Below are 18,875 nucleotides of genomic sequence, written 5' to 3' on the forward strand. Positions count from 1 at the left end.
ATTACTAAACAAAATAGTATTTATATGGAAAACTATATTAAAGTAATCACTTCAGTGACAGTTAACATAGCATGGATAATAAGAAATGTCCAGCTGCCTTATGTTTTCTGTTCTTTCACATGGTAGAACAAGAAAGGAGACCTTCATTCCCACACAGATTTGCAGCAGATATATTTTTTAAGCTCAGATTATAATTCCAGAAAGTTTTAGACCTCATTGTAAATACAAGGGAAATTTCCATATTTCAAAATTCACTTAACTGTGCTGTTGAATTGGAAGTGAATTATCTGCAGTGTAATGTACCCTAAAGGACAATATGAAAAGAAGAACAGTTCAGTAATGCCTTCCAAGTGATGAGTATAATAAACTAAAATCATATTTCTATCAATTGATACCAGTTTTTGGTAGTACTAGGTTCGTGAAAAACATTTACAAAGACTGAGTATGTAAATTTTCATTATAGAACAGCACTAAAAGAGAAACATTTGCAATAAATTTTAGTGTTAGGATTTCTAACTTTGAATGCAATTAAGCAAAATTGTCCCCAGTAGATAAATGCTATTCTCATTAGTAGATAAATTATAAAAAAAAATACTCCACTCTTAATATTTTGGAGTTTTATCAGTAAAATGTTTTGGAAATTTGTTTTCTTTTCATATAAGTACTTGTGCAATATTTTCAGTTATGCCCCCTGGCCTGCAAAAACTAAAATACTTATTATCTGGCCTTTTACAAAAGTTTTGCTAACCCCTACCGTACACTCTCAAAAAGAGTGGAAGATGATTTCCCAAGAAGTTCTCCTCCATTAAAAACAGTGAAGAGGGGCGCCTGGGTTAAAGCCTCTGCCTTTGGCTCAGGTCATGATCTCAGGGTCCTGGGATGGAGCCCCGCATGGGGCTCTCTGCTCAGCAGGGAGCCTGCTTCCCTTCCTCTCTCTCTGCCTGCCTCTTTGCCTACTTGTGATCTCTGTCAAATAAATAAAATCTTTAAAAAAAAAACAGTGAAGATACATGTGATGCAGTGATACAAAGTTAGGATAAGTAAATATGTTTAACATTTTATACAATAAATCTAGTTTTTTAAACCGTATGGATAAGTTTATGAGTTCCAGAAATGCGTACTAAAATTACTTACTTCAAAATCAGTATTGAGAAAAATAGTCAGCCTTTCCTGTGCTTGTGCATGAGGTCTCTGGCAAGAGAGTATTGAGACAAAGAATTATTCTGAATGAAGATTGCAGTTTAAAAATTTCTACCTGACAGTCAGGCTTAATATTTCAGATAATGAAACTTTTAGCTGATTTATTTAGTCATTTTTTCCTAGAAATTGATTTATTCTTGAGTGGGTGTTGATTCTTGTTATTCTCTGCCTTATTTAGAGGGAATTTAAGGAGAGACTAAACATTAGCTGTTAGACTACTGTCAGATTCTGGTGTCTTAGACGGAGTTCAAACAACATTTTATGGGGGAATCTACAGTGTGATGAAATATAAAGATTTATTAATATCATAGTTTAGAAGAATCTGGAAGATACAATACCTAAGCTGGATCTTGAAGGATGGCTAGAGTTTAGGCTTTCAGAGGGATGTGTTTGGGAGAACAGTCTATGGAGTAAGCTTTAAGTGAGAAAAACGAGAAGCAGTCAGTGATGGTCTGGTGGGAGTTGAAGCTGAGTGGTACTTTGGGGTGTATATATTCAGTCAAGAGGAATGCATGTATTTCCAAGGTTGGCATAGTACTTCTTGGACACTCAGGTGCTTCTTGGATAAAAAAAATTAGGGAGCTATTTAAAGAGTTGAACAGGAGGAATAAAACATAAACACCAAATGACAGAGGATGGCCAGCTGCTGATGTTTAGACTAGCAGGATTTGTTAAATATTAGCAATGGCCCTGTTGATATTTGTCTGACATATAATCCTTCTTTTCTAATTCCCAGTGCTACCAGTTTAACCAAAGCCTTATAATACTGTAACAGTTTACTTCTCCCTATAGTTTCCAGTCTTTCATCATCTGAATATTTAAGTGCCTCATTTTCTGATTATGATAACTGATTTACACATAGAAGGTTTTGACACGTTTTTTCCAAAGGGTGAATGACTGAAAGCCATAGCTTAGCAACCTTTTGGAACAGATAGACAGCACATAGAGGGGCTTTCCAAAATCCTTTTACTCAACAATAATAATAGGATTATTTACCTCTGAAATGAGTCTTGCAATTCACTTCATACTGGGGGGATACAAGCTGGCTTTCTCTGCAGACTTCTGTTTTTTCATTTCCTTGAAGGTGATAGTCCTTGTAATATCATTAAGTGTTTGCAGTTACATGTTACTGAAGCAGTGCAGTGTAATGGGCTGTTCAAGTGTTTCTTTAAATCACATGTGGTTAATTACAGATTTAGAGAAACTGGGTAAATTATTAATATTAAATTTAAAAATATTAAAGTTATTTATATTTTTACCCTAGGTATCTTAATGCAATTCAGACAATGTGTCCACATATTCTGCGCTATTTGACTACAGCCGTCATAACAAACAAAGATGTTCGGAAACGCCGACAGGTGCTAAAAGATCTTGTTAAAGTTATTCAGCAGGTAAAAACTAAAATCTTTATTGTGTTTTATAAATCTGTCCAAGCTAGGTGTAGAATCTGTTCCTAGAGTAAGACTCATAATTCTTAAGGTAAAAATGTTTGAAAAGTAGGAGAAAGGATACATAGAGAAAGAGGAGCCCAGGATACTCAGATGGGCATTTACTTTCTTTAATTCTAAGATATACTTACATTAGATGTGGTATGAATGAATACTGCTCCTTGCTAGGTGGATACTTTATACACCGTATATTAGTGTTGTCTTTATTGCAAAGAGTGAAGGAGATGTGGAGCGTGTCACTGTTTGTTGGGAGATGGCTTACCTACATAATTAAATTAAATAAAATTAAATTAAATTAAATAAAGAGTAATGATCTTTACATAGGATACAATAATAGTAGTCCCCAGTTGTACAAAAGCTGCAGCCCTACTTGATTGATTTTTAGTGAGCTTCTCAGCAATAACTGTGGGTTAGAAAAAAACTTATTTGACCTAAGAATGAATTAAGAGTGAAGGAGATGTGGAGCGTGTCACTGTTTGTTGGGAGATGGCTTACCTACATAATTAAATAAAATAAAATAAAATTAAATTAAATAAAGAGTAATGATCTTTACATAGGATACAATAATAGTAGTCCCCAGTTGTACAAAAGCTGCAGCCCTACTTGATTGATTTTTAGTGAGCTTCTCAGCAATAACTGTGGGTTAGAAAAAAACTTATTTGACCTAAGAATGAATTAAATACAAAAAGACAAATCCAGCAGTGTATGAATACCCTCATCCTTAGAGATGTTCTTCAGTATTTATTGACTAAGGGAGACTTTGGGTAATAGAGAAACTTGAAAGCCTTTGGAATGGTTCTAGGATGAGAATTTAGAGAACTCAGTCTGGAAGGTATTATAAGTTTAAGGTGTCGCCTGGAATTAGGGTATGAGCAGTTGCTTTGAGATGACACAAGGTAATTTCTTAGAAATTAATGGTAAGGGAGGAGAAATCAGGAAGATTGAGATAGTCTAGGGGCAGTCTACCAAACAGTGTTGAATCTGATCCAGTTTGACCTTTGGCTTGATTTTACAGGAGTCTTACACATATAAAGACCCAATTACAGAATTTGTTGAATGTTTATATGTTAACTTTGACTTTGATGGGGCTCAGAAAAAGCTGAGGGAATGTGAATCAGTAAGTACGAATTTTTACTTATAAATTAATAACATTCTTTAATGTTTGGATATTGTAAGAGTTAACTTGCAGTGTTTTATTAAAGTAATTATATCAGAAACAGTCTTAAAATGATTGTTTAGAAATGTGCTGGGGTAATGACATTTTTAATGTTATTGCCAATGTGTATCCCTTTTGTTAGTATTTTTTTAAAACTTTGGCGGCATTATATATTCACACATACACCCATAATTCCATGTCTTATCCTATATGAGTAAATGTGTGAAGTATGTATTTATAAGATCGTATAGAATTGCACATCCTAACTGTGATTCTTAGTTTGTTTCATAAGTGGGCCTATCTTTAGAATTTTTCACACGATTGTACTTAACATTTGCTATAAACCAGTAAAGTTATAAGGGCATGAAATTTTTAACAATAATGTCTTCTGTTGATTGGTAGAACTTGAGTAATTTGAAGAGTTAGATTTCTGGGGTTTTATTATGTTAGTTTGCAAGGTTTTAAGAAATTAATCTAAAAACTTACCTTTTAAATACATTTACCAAGTCCATAAGTTATTAGTTGTCAGTTTCATTTTGAACCCAAATGTTAACACAAAATATAGTTTATTGAAGGACTAAGATTTTATTTCTCTAAGGAAAAGAAAATTATCATGTAAGTATAATTTCAGAGGTGACTTTCACACATTGGACAAAATATAAAATAGACTCCAATGTGATAATTTGTGTTCATACAGTTATATGCAGTGTTTTATATATTGGTGTATATTTGTTAAATATACACTAATGAAATTAAAATATTCTCTTTTAATTATGATACCGTCTGTGGAGTAGGAGCCACCCCTTGAATTTGTTTTCCTTTGTCTATTCCCAGGTCTACTTACTTCACAGAAATATGCTTATTTTTAGTCTGTTATAACTATTTTAAGAAGCTAGAAAAGATATGTTATCTACAAAGAATTTATGTAGGATCATGGGCAAGACAAAGCTCCTTTGTCACGAGGTTGCTCAAGTCTCAATAGAACAAGAAAACATGGAAGTGCTTCAGGTTTTTTCTTGCAGCATTCATTTACTACTTTAAATTGTTAGAGACTTGAACATAGTGTTCTAGAAAGTGCTATGGTGTATAGAACTTGTGATATTAGATGAGAGAATTCTAGTAACTGGAACAATAAGTAAAGCACACAGGAGATACTTTGGGTCACATTTTTGAAAATTGCTTGTCTGTGCTATTAATTTTTTTTGTTCTATTTTACATACGTAGGTACTTGTGAATGACTTCTTCTTGGTGGCTTGTCTTGAGGATTTCATTGAAAATGCTCGTCTCTTCATATTTGAGACTTTTTGTCGCATCCACCAGTGTATCAGCATTAAGTAAGAACACCCTGATTTGATTTGTATTTTTCTACTTTTAAATTCCTGGAAATTTCCATTGACTATAAAATTATACTTAATAGGATTCTAGTTAATTGGATTTTTATTTTATTTCCCTTTGCTTTAGAAGAAAAAGAAAATCTGATAGTGATTTATTAAAAATCCTAACTTTTGTTTTTATTTGGGAATGCTACAGACTGAGAGATACCTTCTTTAGCTTCTCTGTGTGTGGCAAAGCATGATTTTTGAAAAGGGTAACTTCAAGGCAGTATTATGATTGTGACTTAACCTTTTTGAAGAGTACTGTTATGCCCTGTGTAGGGAGAAAAAGGAAATAGACAGTTTTAGAATGGTTTCAGCAGGAGTTCAAATAAGGAAGAAGTTAGTGAATCAGGAATACTGTTGAAAGACCACATTTGGTAATCATTTCAGTTAATTGAGTTTGTTTTATTTAATTATATATTTGAATTCTCATATAGTAAATTCCTGTTACATCCTAAAATGTTGAAACATGGAAAGTATGGTGAATTTCAGTTGAAATTTTCTTTGTTGTGTGAGAAAATTATTGGCGGAAAAATTGTGAAACTTATATAACCTATTAGAAACTAATTTTACATATTAGAATTTGAAAAATAACTAGCGCCCTTTGGCCACAGATGAAGTCAGACAGTAAATACGCTACATAAGTGTCTAAAAAATTACTTTAATGTTTGCCTCTTTGGAATTGTGTGTAGACCAGAGTTTTTCTTCAGTGCCATTTATTTTTGCTGAGGCATCCGTACTTGTTTGCCTAATTTTAGGGTTGTTATTGAAGTGGTTTTTTGGAGCTAGAAGTATAGTGCAATCATGGGGCTTTTCCTGTGGGAATTAAAGCCTTGACCAGTTTTATTAGTACTTTATTATGGCTAGCAAACATATAATTTAAAAAATCTGATTCTCTTAAAGAATACATGCAAATTCCTAATATGTCATTGGTTGTGAAATAAAGAGATAAATCATATGTGGGATGCTAGTGGACAATAGATAGCTGAATTCATGCACTGCCTTTTTTTTTTTTTTTTTTTTTAAGTAATATAATTCAACCTTGTGAAAGAGGGATGCTTTCCTTGTGGACTTTCCCCCACTTCTTAGGACAATATGGTCACTTGGGTATTTTGTTTTGTCTAGAACTTATTTAATTATCCCTGCTATGACACTTTTGAAAGCAAATTCTCCTTTTTATATCTTTAGCACCTAGTATACTGAGTCTATACAGTATAGGTGTTCAGTAAATATTTGTTAAATGAATACATTATTTTCTTTATATTAGTGAATTTGTATTTTTGTCCATGATAATGCTTTCTCACTTTGGTGTTTGCTTCTGAGGCACCATGAGTAAGGTTTGTTCCAGTTCTGACTTCTTCCCTTTCTTAACCCTGGACCTTGTATTCATTATTTTACGTTTATGAGATTCAGTTTACCATGTTTAACAGTAAAATAAAGTATTTGTCCTGTGTACTCAAGAGAGAAGTACAGCTCAGAGGAGGTTAATGGAGTGGATAATGCTTCCAGAAGCTTTTATGTGACTTTATCATTACCTAAGAATTTTTTAAAACTGGTATCTGTAGTTTTTATGTTTTTCTTTGATTGCTGTAGTTCTTTGATTCCTATAGTTTTTTGAAGTTTTGGACAAAGTCTAAAGCATTTTCAGACTAAAGTTCTGGTGACTTTCTAAAGTCCAGAAATCTTTTCTCTCTTCCAGTGATAGTGTTTCCTTTTTATTTTAGTTGTTTAAATATTTTTAGCTACCTTTGGAGTGTTTTCTAACTCGGGTGATTTTGAATGTATGTATTAATACCTTTTCTTCAAATATTAAGAAAGAATTTTAGAGTTGGAAGAAATCTTAGAGAGTTTCTGATCCAATAGTGCAGTTACTGAATCAATAATAGGACTTTTTTCTGCAGCGATGAAAATGCTTTTATATCTACATTGTTCAGCATAGTAGCCAATAGTCATTTGTGGCTTTTGAGCACTTAACGTGTGGCTCAGGTTTCAAGTTCTAGAACCATGGTTTTTAAATTGTGTGTGTGCGTGTGTTACAACTTGTTTTCAGATATGCCATCATATGTGTACATCTGTGTAAGACATCAGAGCCCCTTCATGCTGTTCAGCCTATATCTCTGTTCAGCTTTCTTCCTGATGGCTGAAGCACTTCTTTGGAGCCTAAGACTTCTGGAAACACCTTTTTAAAAAAAAAAAGAAAAAAAAATCCAGTACAACTTCTTTGTTTTCTTATGGTTTTGTAGCTCCTTCTTAATAGCTGGGAAGCTTAAGGCTCAGAGACATTAAGCTGCTTAGGTCTTATTTAATGACAGAACCTGGACTAATAGGTCTCCAACATTCATTGTATTGTACATCACTATAAATTCTTTTCTTTTTCATTGTGCACAATTGATATTTTTAGAAATATCAGATTTAGACTAATTTGTCATTAGTCTTTTCACTGAAAGCCAGAGGATAAAGATGGAAACCATAAGTCATTATTTAACTTTGTGCCTCAGAATCAATTATAGAGTTTTGTTTTACAAATACAGATTTCCCTGAAGCCACCTCAGACTTTTTAGGTCAGATTTTCTGAGTATGCTCTGCTATCATGTGTAACAGAGCTCCTATACTCTACCTTCAGAGTGGTTATTGCGAAGCACATCCGGGATTTAAGAACCTGCATCAGACTGTCAATATTTAGGTCACATATTTACAGCCTATTAAAGTAGTGGAAAGAAAAATCAGTGATTTAATATTTTTAGTGTATAAAGAATGAGGAGGATAGGGGCAAAGCAAGATATATTGCTTCAGGTGAAAAAAGAAGTACTCATCTTAGACCAACAACGAGATCTCTGTAAGGTTTATTGGCACAGGGGAGGGTGTATCTAGTAGAACTTAGTCCAGGGTTTAGATTTGTTGTTTTGTTTGTTTATTTGAGGGAGAGCTTGCAAGCAGAGGGGAGGGGGCAGGGAGAGAGAAACAATCTGAAGCAGACTCTGCTGAGTGCAGAGTTCCCTAACATGGGATTCGATCTCATGACCCTGAGATCATGACATGGGCTGAAACCAAGAGTTGGACAGCCAACCTATGCCACCCAGGTCATGATCTCCTGGGCAGAGTCTGCTTCACATTTTCTCTCCCTCCCCGTGTGCTGTCACCATGCCCCCCCCTCCATGTGCCCTTCTCGAATAAATAAAATCTTAAAATTAATTAATTAATGAAGACTGAGCCCAATCCCTAAGAATCTGAAATTTTCTCTAGGAGGAAATCTTGGCTGGCATCTCTTATTTTTTTAAAGTGCCTGTAAATAATTCTGATGTAAAACCTCTTTTATTAATTACACCTTTTATTCTGAGATGGTTATAGATTCACATACAGTTGTAAGAAATAATAAAGAGATCCCTTTTGTTCTTCACAGTTTCCCATTTACACAGTTCACATTTCCAATATAACATCTTGGAATAACATCTCGTAAACTATAGTAAAATATCACAATCAGCATGTTGACTTTGATACATTCTCATCTATTAACCATTTCTGTAATTTTGTCATTTTTAAGAATATATAGAAACTTTTTAAAAAGCTAATGTTCATCCTTCCAGAGAGGATAAATACAATATGTATCCTGATTGTAATGTAATTAGTAATAGCAGTATAACAGGTACAGGTGTTCAAAGAAGGAAATATTACAGATGTGAATGAGTGGCTCTTCTGGCCAAGCACTGGTTAGAAGGTAGGGAGCACACTCTCAGAGCTTTAAGTCCAGAAGAAGAAACATACTAAATAAAGATAAGATTACAAATTATGATAGGTATTTTGAAGAAAAATAAAGAGTAATTAGAATGACATGGACATAATTTGTGTGTTGGAAAATGAGAGAAGTAATTTAGATTGAAGCTTCAGTGAAGCCTGATAACCTACTGAATGGAATATTTTAAAGCTGCAAAGTACACTTTTTTCTACTGTATACTAATTACGACAAATTATTCATTATTTTGTGCTGACCTATCTTTGCCTCTAATTAATTTAAAATTATTTGATATTCTGTCTTCTGGAGGGTAAAGGGGGAAGGGTTTGTCTCTGTCCTCCTTTCTGTCCAACCAGTGGACACATTTTAAATTCTGAAGAGAATAGTGCGTATTATAAAACCAATGGTTGTTTATTAAATAACTCTTTCTGTTTGTGATTTGGAACATTGTCAGTTGATAGGTTTCTTGACTAACAGCTATAAGCGCATATGATAGTCATATCTTTATAAAAATGCATATTAAGAATGTTTTTATCAGTTTATATACAACCTTATAGATTTGTAGGATAATTTACCAATCTGATTACCATAAAGTATGCAATATCTGTCAAAAAAGATTACTATGGTGGGATTTAATTTAGTATAGCTGAATAGTTTATCAGATATGGTGTGTATCTGAAATTTAAAAGCTGTTCTAGAATAATTCTTGGACCAGTTTTCAATTGTAGATAAAAACAAAGTATGGAAGTAATATTTTGAATGTGTGTGATAAACATGTTGGAGCATACATTTGTATAATTTTTTATATATTTTTTATATATATATATATATATATTTTTATATAAGCTTATGTAATATTCTAAATCCTTTGTTGTCATTTCCAGTAATCTTTACCAAGAGTAGATTCCATCTCAAGAAACCGCTTTCTTTGCTTATCCGTAAGAAGTAACTCCTCATTTGTTAGTTTTACCACAAGATTGCAGCAATTCAGTCCCATCTTCAGGCTCCACTTCTCATTCTAATTCTCTTCCTATTTCCACCACATCTGCAGTTACTTCCTCCACTGAAGTCTGGAACCTTTTGAAGTCATCTGTAAGGCTTGGAATTAACTTCTTCCAAACTCCTGTTAATATTGCTATTTTGACCTCTTCCCGTGAATCACAAATTCTTAATGGCATCTTAGTGGAGAATCCTTCCTTGAAGGTTTTCAGTTTACCTTGCCCGGATCCATCCAAAGAATCACATCTATGGCAGCTGTAGCCCTAGGAAATGTATTTCTTAAGCAATACGACTAGAAATTACTCCTTGATCAGTGGACTGCAGAATGATGTGTTAGCGGGGACAAAAATAACATTAATTTCATTGTAGATCTCCGTCAGAGTTCTTGGGTGACCAGGTGTATTGTCAATGAGTAGTAGTATTTTGAAAGGAATCTTTTTCCCTGAGCAAATCCCAACAGTGGGTTTAAAATATTCAGTAAACTATTTTGTAAACAGATTTGCTATCATACAGGCTTTCTTGTTCCATTTATAGAGCACAAGCTGAGTAGATTTGGCATAATTCTTAGGGGTCCTAGGATTTTTGGAATGGTAAATGAACATTGGTTTCACCTTAAAGTCTCCAGCTGCATTAGCTCCTAATAAGCGAGTTGGCCTCTCCTTTGAGGCTTTGAATCCAGGCATTGACTTCTCCTTTCCAGCTATGAAAGTCCTAGGTGGCATCTTCTTCCAGTGTAAGGCTATTTATTCTACCTTGAAAATCTGTCGTTTGGCGTAATTTGAATAACTCATTGTAGTTTCTACATTAGCAGCTTCATCTTGGGTACTTTTATGTTACAGAAATAACTTCCTTCCTTAAACTTCGTGAACGAATAACCTCTACTAGTTTCAGACTTTCCTTCTGTTGCTTTCTTACCTCTCTCAGCCTTCATAGAATTGATATGAGTTAGGGCTTTGCTTTGGATTAGGTTTTGGCTTTAGGGAATGTTGTGCCTATTTTGATCTTTTTTCAAAACCACTGAAAATTTCTCCCTATCAGCAATGAGGCTTTTCGCTTCTTATCATTCATGTCTTCACTTGAAAAATTATCTTTTCCCCCATTAATATGAAATGCTACCTGTATCATATTTTCTTTCTTATTTTTTTGGTAAGATTTTATTTGTCAGAGAACGCACAAGCAGGGGGAGTGGCAGGGAGAAGGGGAACCAGGCTCTCTGCTGAGCAAGGAGTCCAATGAGGGACTAGATCCCGGGACCCTGGGATCATGACCTGAGCTGAAGGTAGATTCTTAACCCACTGAGCCACCCAGGTGTCCCTATTTGTTGTCTTTTTGATAATAGCCTTCCTAATATGTGTAAGATGATATCTCACTTCGTTTTGATTTGTATTTCCCTAATATTTGTGATGCTGAGCATCTTTTCATGTAGCTGTTACCTGTCCATGTGTCTTCTTTGGAAAAATGTCTATTCAGATGCTCTGCCCATTTTTTAGTCAAATTACTTAGGGTTTTTTTTGCTATTCAGTTGTAAGAGTTTCTTATATATTTTGGGTATTAACCTCTTAGCTCTATCATTTGCAGTCTGTTTTCCCACTTGGTGGTAGCTTGCCCTTTCATTTTGTAGGTAGGTTCTTTTGCTATGCAGACTCTTTAGTTTGATATAGTCCCTGTTGTTTATCTTTGCTTTTGTCATCTTTACTTTTGGTGTCAGATCAAAAAAAATTATTGCTACGACTGATGTCAGGGCGCTTACCACCTGCATGTTCTTGTAGGTATTTATGGTTTAAAGTCTTATGTTCAAGTCTTTAATCAATCTTTAATCCATTTTGAGTTAATTTTGTTTATGGTGTAAGATAGTAGTCCCAATTTCAGTCTTTTGCATGTGGCTGGCCAGTTTCCCCAACACCATTTATTGAAGAATATATAATCAAAGAATATACAATTACCCACTGTATTCTTTGCTCCTTTGTTATACATTAATTCAACATATATGCATGAGTTTATTTCTGGGCTTTTTATTCTGTTCCATTTGTCTATTTTCCCCAGTACCATACTATACCAATGAGTTTTGATTAGTATAGCTTTGTATTATAGTTTAAAATCAGGATGTGTGATACCTCCAGCTTTGTTCTTCTTGCTCAAGATTGCTTTGGTTCTTTAGGATCTTCTGTGGTTCCATATATATTTCTTATTTAACATATTCAATATCTTGCTGCATCACTTGAGAAAGGAGTGCTCATGAACTTAAAGATATGTATAAGGGATATTTACACAAAATATTTAAATGTCTGTTTTAAGCTGCCTGTAGACAAGGTTGAGATTTTCTGTACAATCTGAATAATCAGGAAATCGTTTTTGTGCTTAAGATCTTGATCAAATAGATCTTTTTCACAGAATTCTTTATTTTGATATATTCTTTTAGTTTATTGATAAACTGAATTATTTTAAATATAAACATGCAGGGTAGCATAAGCCAACTTTTTTGCTCTTTAAGCTTTAATAGGATTTTTATTTTTATTTTTAAATCTTTACTATTTTTGCATGAAATCAGTAGGCTATAAGAAATGTCAATTTTGAGGATTTCTGTCATTTAGTTTCATTTATTCTGTGTATTTTCCTGTTATTTAAAAGAAACTGGAATGTTGCTGCATTCTTTAATTCACTCTCAGAATGATTGGTAGCCTAGATAACCTGAGATGCCATCAATAATTTACTAAGACTTCTTGGACCTTATTTCAGGTTTTGCTTTGACCTGATTTAATACATAAAGGATCAACAAGTACAATGCAAAGCAGTAAATCCTCAAAGTAGGATTATGGGTCAGAGCTTGCATATAGATATTTATGGTCCTTAATGCATATTGCCATATTGCCCCAGCCATGTTGGAATATGAGACAAAGTATGGATGTAAAGAAAGGAAGGATGAAGAACTCTGTGTGGAGTTATTATGCACAATAGACTTTTCTTTTATGTTAAAAATCTGACCTTAAATATTTCCTTAAATAATATCTCCCCAAGCCTCCAGACTAGAATTAGTAAACTCTTTTGCATCTCACATAGCTTCTTCTACTTTTTTATCTTTATACTTAGAATAGTTTATATATTTCAGGGATGAAGTGACTGTCAAAAGTGACTGTCCTCTATTCCCCATCCACCAGCTTATAACTATAAAAGTGGTGAATAGACTGTCTTTTGTCATTAGTATCTAACAGTTCATATTTTGTTGAATGAATGGCAAGGAAGAAAGACAATTGATTTGGTTTGGCTGGCATGTGGTACTCATGGGGGAGAATAATGAGAGGTTGGAAAGTGAGGTCGTAGCTAAATTGTAGAGAACTATGAATGAGAAATTTAGAAGTTTGGATTATATTGTTTTGATAGAAGGGCTTTGTTAAAGTTTTGAAAGGAATTTGGGCATAAACTGGTTAGTTGGCAATTATGTAAAATGATTTAGGAGAGGCTGAAGAGGTAGATTAGTTAAAAAACTGGGAAATAGTAATGGAGCCTGGACTAGACGAGTGACCAGTTTAGGAACTATACAGTAAATGTTTATTACGTGCCTCCTGTAAACTGGGCATTGGTGCTGATTGCTGGATAGATAGCAGTGAACAAAGAAGCTATGGTTCATGCTTTTCAGTTATATATACAGTGTATCATGAAAACATATTCAGCAGAAAAAACTCAACTTTTATGACTGCTCCAAAGAAAATAGAGGGGCTGTGAAAGTATCAAATAGATACGTTACAGTTTGCAGAGATGTCTTGGAAGGCTTATGAGGGTACTGATTTAGCAGAGACTCATGTAACAGGTAGCTAAATGAAGAAGAAAGTGGATGAGCCTTTTAAACAAATGACAAAGTATATGCAGAGGCCCCAAAGGGATTAAAAAGTTGGCATGTTTAATGAACAGAGAGATTTAGTATGGCTGGTGGAGAGGAGTCCTCCTTGTAAGAGTAGAATGATTAGATAAGAGGCAGTGGCTTAAAGAAAATTCTAAGCCTTCTCAGTTGTATATGGCAGCAAGAAGAGGAATCAGCAGATAACCTAAGCTTCAAAACTGAATGTTTCATTAAAATATTACTTTCTTAACAACTCTCATAAACAGGTTTTATATTATAATTAAAAAACATGTTTATAATACCAGCCCCACATAATTTGTAGCTTATTGGGAATACTTTTTCTGCTCTTTAAAACAAAAATATAGTGATCTTAAACATTGGAGTTTTAATATATTTAGTACAGTTTCTTTTGTGTTTTTCAGAGTAAAATGCTTTTGACCTCACTTTAAGGAGTTGTGTTTTGGAGGGATGTAGGAGACACACAAAAGACAAATTGCTATAGGACGTGATAAAATAATGAGTGTATTTTGGAAAATCTGTTCTTTACCTTTAGAGTTGAGCTTTAGAGTATCAGATACTTGCTAACTATAGCAGTGCAGAGACAATGAAATTTACACATTCTTAAAATAAGTCAGGCACTAGCAGGAAACACCAGCTGTGGGAATTTTTGCCAGTCAAAAAAAATTGCCTTCTTGTCCAAGTAAATTGACACAGTTCTCTATTTTTAGTAGCTTAAAAGGAGAGCTAGTGGAGAACAGTGATAAAGAGAATAAAATGAAATTGAAATAATGGTCATGGATTAATTGTTCTTTATTTTTGCTAAGAATGTGTACTTAGAACAAAATTGATTGCAAAAACAGAACAAAATTTTGAACACATAAATCTAGGGAGTTTTATGGTTGAGTTTGCTCATATTCATCATCAAGATGTTTTTAACTCAAAGTATATTTTAAGGATAAATTTTAAATGACTATATCTTTGTAGATTTAGTTTGTAATTATTTTATTGATAACCTAACTTAATTTTTACATTTTGAGTGAAATTCTGTTAACTCTTTTTCAGTAAATGTATAAAATAGGAATAGCACAGATATTATTCTCATAAGGGTATTTTTTATTTTTTTTATTTATTTTTTTTAAGGGTATTTTTTATTAACTAGGTTATTTGGGTTGGAAACTCTGGAATTACATAATTATGTGATTGCCAATGTCTTGACTACATTTTAAAATTAGTATATGTGCTGCCGAAGCGAGCACTACATTTTAAAATCAGAAAGGCTATCAGATGAGGAATTTTAGTTCATAATATTCTGAGGAAAGATTTTGTTACTGATATTCTAGTTCTCTTCATCAAATGAGTGGTAACATTAGAGGTCCTGATCAGTGTATAATGTCTTCAGTGAAGAGAGGTGAAAAGAGAACAGTTAATGTTGAAACACCCATATATGCATACATATATACTGTATACTCTTAAATACTATACATGCCTACTCTTCTATCAGCTGGGTGATTTACTTACTACCACCGAGGGGTGCCTTTGTTAGTCCTGATAAATTAAAAGGGGCCTGTAACAGCCTCTTTTTCAACCAGATCATCTCCCTTGCTCCTTTCCCACTCTCCCTCTTTTTCCTTCTGTGTATATGTTTGTTTTTCTCTTTCCTCTGAAATTCCCTGGCCTCTTAGGTTATGTAATGTGCAATTCCCAGAGTGCCCTCAGAGTTTACAATACAAATATATACGCTAGCCCTGAGATTTGATTATTTCATTGTATTATACTTATCACTGATATTCCTTGTAGTAGATTTAATTTGTGTAATCATTATGCATCATAAAACCTTTTTCTCCCTTAAATCATTTTATTAGTGGAGCACCTGCTAAATGTAAGGTGCTATTCTAGAAGCCAAAAGATTTTTGTAAATGTGGAATATGGTCCCCTCTTCTCAAGGATCTTAAAGTCTGGTTGGTGAATTGGGATAGGTCTTGCACAGTACAACATAATAGCACAAACATGAACAGTGCTGTTATTGAGTCCTAGTATTCGCAAGAAGGTGATCCATAAATACTTGAATGTCTCTATGCAGAGTGTGCTTCAAAGACTGTGTACATGAAACTAAGTTTTTAGACTCCACTGACATAATTTTTACTTTTTTCATCAGCATGTTGGCAGACAAACTGAACATGACTCCAGAAGAAGCTGAAAGGTGGATTGTAAATTTGATTAGAAATGCAAGACTGGATGCCAAGATTGATTCTAAATTAGTGAGTATTAAATTAGTTATACTACTTCTGTAAGTTGCTGACTCTTATACTTTTCTGGGTATTTTTCATTAGAACATTTTGTTCTATTCTGTCAAGAATTTTTGCTTTGTGTTAAGGCAGCAGCAGCCACCTTTTTGTTGTTGTTGTTGCTGGATGAATATTGTCATCTCTGTACAGTGCATGAAAATGTGTGCAATAGTCATGTAGTGTTGCGATGTCATGCTCATGACCTACCTGGGAAACTCAGTTGTAATATTACAGGATCAATTTCCCTCTGTCTCATTTTAGGGTCATGTGGTTATGGGTAACAATGCAGTCTCACCCTATCAGCAAGTGATTGAAAAAACCAAAAGTCTTTCATTTAGAAGCCAGATGTTGGCCATGAATATCGAGAAGAAACTTAATCAGAATAGTAGGTCAGAGGTAAGAACCACACATTTTCTGTTTTGTCTGGAATTTAGCAATGACATAAGTATTTTACTGGACTTCATTTGAGAACATACTAATGTATTGTTTATTTCTGATGTTGTATTTCTAATTGGGGGTGTGAACATTTTTTTAAAGATATATTACTAGACTGAAAAGAATTTTTCTTAAATGTATTATATGTGTTAGTTAAGGAAACTGAGAAAATTGTGTTCCTAGTTTATTATATCTGTTTTTCTTTTCTTTCATTCTGCCTGTGTGACTTCATTGACTCCTTTCCTAAGGGTTTACAGCACATCATTTTGATACTAGCATATGATAACTTATATATGTAGAGTTCTTTCAAGTGGTTGAAATTTGTGTTCTTTTTAAGTCTGAAGAAATACTTTTACAAAAATGTTGGTCTTATTATCTCTTAGTGTTGATCTTTAAAAACTTGATTTTATTTGATATTCATATTGAACTATGTTAAAAAAAATATATCCCCACTTTGGTAGATTGTGCATATTAGATTTTTTTTTTTTTACAGAGAGAGAGATCACAAGTAGGCAGAGAGGCAGGCAGAGGAAGAGGGTGAAGCAGGCTTCCTGCAGAGAGCCCGATGCGGGGCTCGATCCTAGGACCCTGAGATCATGACCTGAGCCGAAGGCAGCAGCTTAATTCACAGAGCCACCCAGGCGCCCCGTGCATGTTAGATCTTGAAGGAACTTGATTGGCCTTGTAATTTTGGAATCCCAGACCAGCTTTAATGCTTTTTAGCCATTACGATTATGTGTAACTAGAGCATAAGAAGTTTTGGTTTTTTTTTTTTTTTAGGAGACAAAACAGGTTCTTCCTAAAATAGGTGGATATTCAGTGACTTCATGTGATTAAAGTTTTAGCAAAAGATTCGTGTCCTTTGAATAGTTCTTCAGTTTTAAAAGAGAGGAAGAATTGGGAAATTATGTTTATGCCTTTTCCAACTAAGTCCAGAATAACTCAACCTAAAACAGCTTTTATATAATGTTCTTTTTTGTATGCCTGAGGATCAATTTGTATTGACTTTTATTATAGTACTGGTGATACTGTCATTGTTACACTTTATAATTGGTCAAAAACTGGTTTAGATGGTATTTTGATGTGTGGTTTTTTTTTTTGTTCTAAGCAACACAATTGACATTTAGAAATTGTGGAGGTTGTTAAAATCTTAGAGAGTGATTTTGGGCTAGAATACTAAAAAGGAAATGCTAATATCACTTTTTTCTAAGCTAGCTGTTTAGAAAGTACTTTCTTCTCACCTTGGATATTTCTTTTTGTGTGTTCTAGGCTCCTAACTGGGCAACTCAGGACTCTGGCTTCTACTGAAGAACTGTGTAAAGATAAGATGAAAAAACTATAAAATAAAGATGAAATAATAAAACCGTTATATAAAGGGTTACCCACATTTATGAACAGTTAACGTATTAGAGCATAAATTTTGGGGAATTTGAATAAAATTGGCTGTGTTTCATTTTATCTTGTGAATTTCCTTGTATATCCAAGTGTGTGTTTTTTTAAATTTTCATTTTGGAATAATTGTAGATTCACAGGAAGTTGCAAAAATAATAGAGGTATCATGAAACCTAAAGCTATTTTACCTGTTTTTGTATCTGTGTTACTGTAATACATTATCACAATCAGAATCTAGTCATAGGGACAATGTGTGTAAATAGCTCTGTGCCATTTTATCACTTGTGTAAATTTGTGTAGCCTTCAGTACAGTCAAGATAAGGAACTATCTTCTTTTCTCCACCATCTTGGTGTGTGGGCTCGGCTGTTCCTCACCATGTCTTCTCACAAGACCTCAGGATCAAGTAATTCCTGGCCAAGAAACAAAAGCAGAATCATCACATTCCCCATGGGATTCAGATGAAAACTGGTAATAAAATCAGGTACAACTCCAAGAGGAGGCATTGGAAAAGAAGCAGGCTGGGTCTATAAGGGATCACACACATTTATGTTAAGTGAAGGTCACATGCTCATATCCTATCACTCTGTGAACATCACTGCTACCTGAACAATAGACATTTTTATGGGGGAAATGATTTCTCTGTTACTAGTTCTGCACCAGTAGGTTGGTTCAGTAGTAAATATGTGAGACATTTTGTTCAGGAAAAAAAAAAGATAAAGAACTGTCATCATTATGAACTTCTCCCCCTGTGGTCATACCCACCTTTAACCCCTAGCAACCACTAATCTGTCCTCCATCTCTATAACTTGTCATCAGTAAAATATTTTAGAAATGGAATTATACAACGTATGATTTTTTGAGTTTAACTTTTTCTACTCATAATGACCTGGAGATCTATCCAAGTGTTATATATATCAGTAGTTTTTTCCCATTTATTGCTAAGTCTGTCTCCGTGGTATTGAGGTACCACATTGTTTAACTATGAACCTTTAAGGAGATGATGGTTGTTTCCAGTTAG

General features: G+C 33.9%; 1 protein-coding gene across 1 annotated transcript in view; it reads left to right on the forward strand.

Annotated features, from left to right (window-relative positions):
- EIF3E (eukaryotic translation initiation factor 3 subunit E) overlaps positions 1 to 17,922 on the forward strand; it is a 45,252-nt gene extending 27,330 nt beyond the window's left edge. Inside the window, exons 8-13 of the mRNA XM_046012654.1 lie at positions 2,465 to 2,591; positions 3,664 to 3,765; positions 5,029 to 5,138; positions 15,900 to 16,002; positions 16,291 to 16,425; positions 17,734 to 17,922. Coding sequence (XP_045868610.1) covers positions 2,465 to 2,591; positions 3,664 to 3,765; positions 5,029 to 5,138; positions 15,900 to 16,002; positions 16,291 to 16,425; positions 17,734 to 17,772 — 616 coding nt within the window. The 3' untranslated portion in view covers positions 17,773 to 17,922. The remainder of the gene's footprint in view (positions 1 to 2,464; positions 2,592 to 3,663; positions 3,766 to 5,028; positions 5,139 to 15,899; positions 16,003 to 16,290; positions 16,426 to 17,733) is intronic.
- Positions 17,923 to 18,875: the final 953 nt, after the last annotated feature.

Source organism: Meles meles, chromosome 1, assembly GCF_922984935.1.
Source record: "Meles meles chromosome 1, mMelMel3.1 paternal haplotype, whole genome shotgun sequence".
In the NCBI taxonomy this organism is placed as follows: domain Eukaryota; kingdom Metazoa; phylum Chordata; class Mammalia; order Carnivora; family Mustelidae; genus Meles; species Meles meles.